Source organism: Cannabis sativa, chromosome 1 (genome assembly GCF_029168945.1).
Source record: "Cannabis sativa cultivar Pink pepper isolate KNU-18-1 chromosome 1, ASM2916894v1, whole genome shotgun sequence".
In the NCBI taxonomy this organism is placed as follows: domain Eukaryota; kingdom Viridiplantae; phylum Streptophyta; class Magnoliopsida; order Rosales; family Cannabaceae; genus Cannabis; species Cannabis sativa.
In genome coordinates this window covers 53,318,656-53,327,123 of record NC_083601.1, presented here as the reverse complement: position 1 = coordinate 53,327,123, position 8,468 = coordinate 53,318,656, and the positions used below count along the sequence as shown (strand labels likewise).

At 29.0% G+C, this 8,468-nt stretch overlaps 1 protein-coding gene across 1 annotated transcript; it reads left to right on the top strand.

The window, feature by feature from the left end:
- The first annotated feature begins 4,391 nt into the window (after positions 1–4,391).
- Positions 4,392–5,994, top strand: LOC115706385 (NADPH:quinone oxidoreductase). The gene is made up of 3 exons (XM_030634021.2): positions 4,392–4,548; positions 4,670–4,867; positions 5,539–5,994. Exons 1-3 carry the CDS (start codon positions 4,455–4,457, stop codon positions 5,838–5,840), a joined length of 594 nt encoding a protein of 197 aa, XP_030489881.2. The 5' UTR covers positions 4,392–4,454; the 3' UTR covers positions 5,841–5,994.
- The last annotated feature ends 2,474 nt before the right edge of the window (positions 5,995–8,468 follow it).

Here is an 8,468-nt window from a genome sequence, read left to right as displayed (position 1 = left end):
TTGGTGGATTTCAATCTTTATTTGTTTCGATAGAGACAATAGTGTAATTTTTGTATTTTGCACCTTTTATTCTAGTCGGGTCCGCATATATTTAGATTGTCCATTTTTTTCGTTGATAAATTAAATATAGTAGTGTCGACAAAGCGGCGGTGTTCCTACAAAGCGTAATGTATTTGCATTTAAAATGATTAGACATGGTGTGCATAGCTTATTTAATTAAAAAAATCAACTTCTGAAAGGCATGTAAAACTATTTTATTTTTTTAAAATTACACCTCTGCAGTATATTTCATTAGTTAGGCAGTAGTACACGAAAAATATTTTTTCCACAATATCTGCGAACATGACAGCAGATAGGCTCTTTGTATTGTCATTAAGTTCAACATATGCTATAGCACTGTAAAATGCATAATAAGATTGTTAGTATCTTTTTTTTTTAACTTAATTTCAATAACATCATATGTTTTTTGTAATATACCGTGGTGTAGGAAATCCTTCTTGGCCGCATGTTGGCTTGTCACATATAATTTTTTTCATTGCAATTGTATAAATCTATTTTTTTATGACATGCGTCACATGACATGTAATAAAAATTCTGGACAGTATCAGTTATTTTTATTGCCGCCTCAATCCAAAAATATTTTTTCTACATCCAAATCAAATAGTGTTAATAATAGTAAGATATTGAAACAAAAGTTTTATAAAATAAATATTGTAGTAGTCTTTACCTCATTCAGTTGCAGATTTTTCTTCAACTCTAAAATTTGGATGTTAGTCACTATTTCGCTAATATATTTAATTGTGCTTCTAATTTATGAGCACACGATCAAAAACAGTGTTGTAACGTACTCTCTAATTTGTTTTTTTTTTTTTTTTTTTGCATCTAATGCCTCAGGTTTAATCATGATAAGTTTTGGTGGGTTTTAGTAAATGTTTTTCTTTTTCTGGTTTGCATTAATAGCTAAAACATGGAGAAATTAATAAGATTAACTTTCTTTTTTGTCGCAACATGTACAAAGCAGCATAATTATAATAATGCTTTAAGTTGCTTTTATTTTTATTTAACAGAAGACGAAATTATAAATTTTATGGCTTCTTAATTATATTGTATGTGCTAAAATATAACTTTTTGGATTTAATGGGATTTATTTTATTTAATTTATTATATATAAATAAAAAGTGACCCAGAAATTCATAAACTATTTTATTTTTAATAATAAATCATTTTATTTTTAATATAAATAAAAAATCACCCATAAATTTCTCATAAACCAAAAATTCGGTTATATAGGCACACTTTATATAGAATATATAAATATGTATATATATATATATATATGGAGGAGGTTCTAATGGTTACATTTTTATTGTAACCATCATGGTTACGTTTTTTTTAGCCATTGGATCAGCATTAAATGGTTGTGATTAATTTGGAAATTAAATAAAATAAAAAAAAAATGACCTGTAACCTGATATTAACCTGTTAATTTATTTCCTTTTAAAACTTTAATTAAAATTAATTATATTTTAAAATTAAATTAAGTATTATTATTAATTAATTTATTGCAATTTATTATTAAATAAGGATCTTTTAGCAATTTATTTTTTTACACTTAAATTATTTTAATTTTTACAACAAAACTCTTAATAATTTAAAATTATACACATATAACTTGATAATTAAAATTTTATTATCCCGAGCCAACGTATCATCCCGAGTTAGGTGGCCAGAATTTTATCCCGAGTCAACGTGTCACCAATCACCACACTTCTTTTAGAAAATGTGTTATTAAACAAAGCTTTTATAATTAAATTTATTTATTTTTTTTTAAGAAAATTAAATTTATTTTTTTAGTCAGTACTGCGGTAGAAAATTTTTTTCTCTATCTCCTCCTCTTTCTTCTTTGTCTTTCTCTCTTTCTTCTTTGTCTCTCTCTCTCTCTCTCTCTCTCTCTCTCTCTCTCTCTCTCTCTCTCTCTCTCTCTCTCTCTCTCTCTCTCTCTCTCTCTCTCTCTCTCTCTCTCTCTCTCTCTCTCTCTCTCTCTCTCTCTCTCTTCATGCTCTAACTATTTCTTTTCATCACCTTCTTTTTTACTTATACACCCAAATTAAAAAAAAAAAATGGAACTTAATGAAATCTCAACAAAAGCATACTGTAAAATAGGTTAATATGAAATTAAACAGATGTCAATGAGTGAAATCTCATGGAACATGGGCGCAAACAAAGGGACTTAGTGAAATCTCAACAATTTGTAACCACACCTTCCATATTAACATTAATAATGGAAAAATGGGGAAAATTATCTTGGGTATTGAAATTCATAAACCTAGATAGAAACTAAACAAAAATTTTAATTGCCACATAAAGTAAATAATGATGTGCTGAACTTGCAGGAAACAATGGACAAAGAATTGGACACCCATAGACTTGAGCATGGTCCCAAGAAAAGAATTGGTTTAATTCATTATTATAAGATTTTGGTTTTCTTTTTTTTTTTTAATTATAGAATTTAAATTAAATGGATTGATTAATGGGATCTTTTCAATATTATACTTAAAATTAATTTTATTTATGAAAATTTAAAACTATTATAAGAAAAAAAAAATTGTGAGAATACGAATTCGCTATTTAATTACTTTTAAATTTAAAAAAAAATGTTTAAGTAAATTATAAATTTTGTTGTTATAATAAATCTTATTTGATTAAATTTTAGTTAACTAGATACATTAAGGTACAAAGAGTATAATGGTAATTTTGTGGTTGGCACTAATAAAATTGTAATAAGGTGGAAGTGAGTAGTGTGTGTTGTGTGTTGTGTGTTGTGTGTTGTGTGTAAGCTATAAAATAGAAACACACAAGTGGTGCACATGAATGAATTGAAGAACGTGGCAATCATTAAAAATATCACTTTCTTTATAGAATTTAAAAAAATTTCTAATGTATTAAGACAACAAAATTGTTTATATGTAAAATTAAAATTCAATTGTTTAGAATATTACGTATAAGTTTTGATGTATATTTAAATAAATAAAAAAAAAGTTCTGACATAGAAAGAAAATGAAATAAAGCTTATTGAATAGTGAAATGTATAATCAAACAATTGGTATACCTATTAATAAAAGTTTGAAAAATCAAGCCGTATAAAATACATTAATATAATTGGAGTCAAAGCAAATAAAATCAAATTAATGTCATTTGGCCTAAATTTCGCTTGATTAAAAGCTATAAATTTAAGCAATCCTTATTTTAAACAAAAATTTTAGAGTTGATATTATGATTCTAGCTTTTTTTAATATAATTTGGAATTATACTGAATTTTTTTAAAAAAAAAAAAAAGTGATATTTTTCTATTTTGAATAAAAGAAAATATTACTGTAATATTTAAAACATAATCAATCTTATAATATATAATAGTATCCGTCCAAATTATAATATTTAAAAAAAAAAAGAAAACACTTCAAACAATACGATTATTAAAATTTTTGAAAAAAAAAAGTGTAAATATTATAATTAAATAGGTTAATGGTTAAAATAATTAAATCAAGGGATTTATATATAAATAAAAAAAATTATTTAAAAATTTTAATTGCTAAAATAGGTCTTTGTTAAATATTTATTTAATTACTTAAAAATAGTTAATTATAATTAATTAATTCTAAAAATGGAATTTTTACTTATTGTTAACCTGCTATTGCATGTCAAAAAAAAAATGTAACCATATGGTTACAATAAAAATGTAACCATTGAATAGTCACCCATATAAATTAACAAAAGTAATAGCAACAAATTATATCTCGAAGGTGGTGCTAAAATCTCATCTCGAAGGCCTTGCACAACTTGATCAAACAATTAAATAAAGTAAAAGAAGATTCGATGGCAAATCAAATTGATTTATCATGATTATCATTTAACATTGTTTATATTTATGTGATTACAAATTATGCGCCTTTCATGGGATTATTAGCATACCAAAACTAAAACATATATACATATATTATATAATTAATTAATAAATAGTTTGAGCAAAAACCAAAGCAAATATACATAATTAATATATTGTTTGTGAGCTCATGGAAGACGCACAAATTGGGACATAAACATAAATCAAAACAAAAGTATATAATATAGCAATATAGATTATATATATGGTATTACTTTATAATTCCACTACTAAATTATGAATTATAACATTAATAATGATGTTATTGTTAATTATTATAGAGTTGAGAGAGACATCTCCTCATCATGATTCGTGATGCATTTCATGTAGTCCTTCTTTTGTTTAATTATTGTCATTATAATATTAAAAATTTCAAAGCCACCGTATCATCATCATCATCTTCGTCATAATATAAAATCATTATATAAAAACACACTATAAAATGCTATATATATACATAATATTATCAGTCTTGACATAGCACAAAACAAGAGTAAAGAGAAGAAAATAGAAAATGGAAGTCTCAACTTTGAAGCCAATAATCAAAGTAGCAGCATTGTGTGGTTCTCTTCGTAAAGGCTCCTATAACTATGGACTTATTAGTTCTGGTAATTAGCTAGTACTAATTAATAATTTTTATTTTCTTCTCTCTATTATATATTATTAATATTATGAACTAATTAATAATAATAAATAATATAATTCATTGTAAATTTTCTTTTTTTGTAGCGATTGAAATGAGCAAGGAGTCAATATTCAAAGGGTTATTAGAGATAGAGTACATAGACATCTCGCCATTGCCAATGCTCAATACTGATCTCGAGGTCAATGGGACTTTTCCGCCCGCCGTCCAAGCTTTCCGCCGGAAAATTCTTGAAGCTGATAGTTACATCTTTGCCTCGCCGGAGTACAACTTCTCCGTCACCGGTGTGTATACTCCATCTCTTAATTAACTTTGTTTTTATTAGAAAAAGAAAGTATGAAAATTATGTTTTTCTTTTGAACAATATTGCTATAGGCAACAATGTGTCTTATAATTGGTTATATGATCTTTAAATAAAATATATGATACTTAATATTGAATTATTAACAATATTATATATGATAAGGATATTAAGCACTATCAGAGAACAGGGTTCTTTTTGTCGTTTCAAAAATTATGATTTTTTTTATTATTATTTTGTATATAATGTTATATTATTTCAATGCAAAAAGGATTTATTGAAAGTGGCATGAATAACTCCCCTTTAAAAAATTATATTATTAAAAAAAACACTTATAAATGTAAAAAAATAATAAAAAAAAAAAACTCATAACTTCTTAACATTATTTATCTATGCCATAAAAAGGTAAAATCTTATCATTTTTTCATACATATAATGTAATTTCTACTAAAATTTGACAAAATTTCCAACAAAAAAAAAATGAAGTTTTTCACTAAATAATTCTTTTTGATTTAGCTTGTGATGTTAAATTTCATGTACAAATTTTTTTATTGGAGATTCTAAAACACCAGCATTGGTTTCAATCTTTCTAGCTAGCCATGTTATTTATAAATACACTTATTGTGTTCCATATCCATATGATATACTATATAGCACCTCTGAAGAATGCAATGGATTGGGCATCTAGGCCACCAAATGTATGGGGTGACAAAGCTGCAGCCATTGTGAGCGCCGGAGGCCAATGGGGGGGCGGCCGATCGCATTATCATCTTCGCCAAATTGGAGTTTTCCTTGATATTCACTTCATCAACAAACCTGAGTTTTACTTGGATGCATTAACACCTCCTCAGCCATTTGATAGTGATGGAAATTTGATTGATGAACCCTCCAAAGAGAGGTTGAAGCAAGTTCTTCTTTCTCTTCAATCATTTACTTTGCGTCTCAAAGCAAAATGAATATGAAGCCTTATTAATAATTAATTGCTGTGAAATTATGAAACTAGTTTGTCACTTTTAAGTTACTATTTGATTTCACAACATTTTCTCTTATATTTGTACTATTTTGATATATATGCTATTAATATGAAAATACTCTGTTTATTATTTTCAATAGCAAAGAAAGGGTAAATACCATTTTGGACCCTGTGTTTTACAAAAGTTACTAATTGGACCTTGTGTTTTGTTAAATGACAAAATGGACCATGTACTTTTTAAAATAGTACAAATAAGACCCTGAATTGATTTTTTGTCAAAATAAAGTTTAATTATAATCCGATCTAAAAGTATTATGACAAAACTGTTTACATTTTTCTGTATCTGTTCGTATTAAGCATTGTCTTCAAGTTGGTTGTATTAAAAACAAAGTTGTTAAAAATTAAGCTTAGGGTCCTATTTATACTATTTTAGAAAATACAGGGTCCATTTTGTCATTTAACAAAATACAGGGTCCAATCTGTAACTTTTGCAAAATACAGGGTCCAAAATGGTATTTACCCGCAAAGAAACTAGAAATCAAGAACAAAAGAAAACAGAATTAAAAAATTGACACAGTGCATATAGAGGTTTGAACTTTCTAACTACCTACCAATTATTGAAAACAAGGTTTGAATGAACACTTTGCACTAGTTTTAGTGAGAACTGATCTTACAAATTCCACATCAGTTCTTACTAGAACTAAAAGAAGAATGAAATGCCACTAGGGAGTTCAGAGTAATCTAAATTGTATTAGCCAATTTCAACTCTAAGCAAGTCTTTGTAATGATCAAACTTGCCTAGAGTTACAACCTTGGTTCCCATATGAATTGTCATGCACCTTTTTTATTGATCTGTCCTTGAGCTTGAGATACTTTTTTCTTTATGAAAAAGTATTTGATGTCTATGTGTTTGGTTTTGTCATGCTACATGGAATTCTTGCACAAGATATTTCTGCATCACTTGAATTTAAACACTCTTTTATGGTCTCAGTAGCTGCCATAAATTTAGATTCTATAGTAGAAAGAGCTACCACAAATTGTAACTGTGTTTTTCAACTAACATAGTTTCCCCATACAAAAATTTGATATGCAGATGTTGATCTTCGAGTATCCTTATCCCCTCTAAATTTGAATCACTGAATCCTTCAACAGTGATTTTTCTATGTTGATGTTTGTAAACCAAACCTTCATTTGTTGTTCCTACTAGATATCTCATTAACCATTTCATTGCTTGCCAATAATCTTTTTCTGGATTTGTCATATATCTGGTAAGGCAATTGATAGCATGAGCCAAATCAGGTTTTGAACATACCATTAAATATATGATCGATCCTACAGCAGCAGCATAAGGTATCTTCTCCGTCTCTTTTTTTCCTTTCATAGTTTCAGGACTCTATTAGAGTTAGAATGTAACACCCTAACAAGCATAGGCGTATTATGTGATTTTTAAACATACTGTGCAGCTCGTTGCTAATCAACGAGGTTTATGGAAAACGTGATTAATTAAAATTTTTGCTTTTTAATTAGACTTGTAAAATATTTATACAAAATACTCGGGATCCCGATTACAAAACCATTTACAAAAGTTTACTGTCTATACAAAATACTTGTCGCCTAACGACTAATTACAAAAATAGCCTCGCTGTCCCGATGATCGTACGCTCCAGGCCTAACCGCCCCGACATGTACAATCTTCACCGGCTCGTTCACGGTCCATCAGCTCTAGCCTTGCCCTTACCTACACATAAACATAGCACTGTGAGTCGACAGACTCAGTAAGAAAAGCATAATAATACTCATACATAAATCCCGGTCATGATCACACGCCCATACCCCTGACCATAACCCTAACTGCCGTGTCCAACACGATACTGAGTCTTGAATGTTCATAGGGACGGTACTATTGACAAGTAACAGCCTATACTCGGTCAAACTGGTCATACTCCAGCTGCTGGTCATACTCCAGCCTGTACCGATGTGTTACAGTATCAGCCTATACTCGGTCGAACTGGTCATACTCCAGCTGCTAGTCATACTCTAGCATGTACCAATGTGATACGTCAAATAGTACGGAACCACTAACCTAAGTATCAGCCTATACTCGGTCATACTGGTCATACTCCAGCTGCTGGTCATACTCCAGCCTATACCGATGTGATACAGTGTCAGCCTATACTCGGTCATACTAGTCATACTCCAGCTGCTGGTCATACTCCAACCTATACCGATGTGACACAGTCAGATGGTTCGAAGCCAACATACATATCTAATGTAATTTAATAGGCCTCCTACATGCACGCTAAACATGTAATCTATATATCCATACTGTTATACTAATCTTACCTCAATTCCGAATTCAGGTGTGCCGGTCAACCTGACTGGAACTATCTGCGCGGCGGATTACAGGCTCATAAACCATAAAAATCACAACACTCTAAGTGATACGCTAAATCACTTCCCGGGGACTTAAACTAGGAACTAAAAGTTTCCCTATCGATAAAAAGCATGGCAATACCCCAAATAACACAAAAACGAGGAAAACTAGGGTTTCTGAAATTTCCCCAACAACGGTCTACCGGTTGGTTCGAAGCCAACATACATATCTAATGTA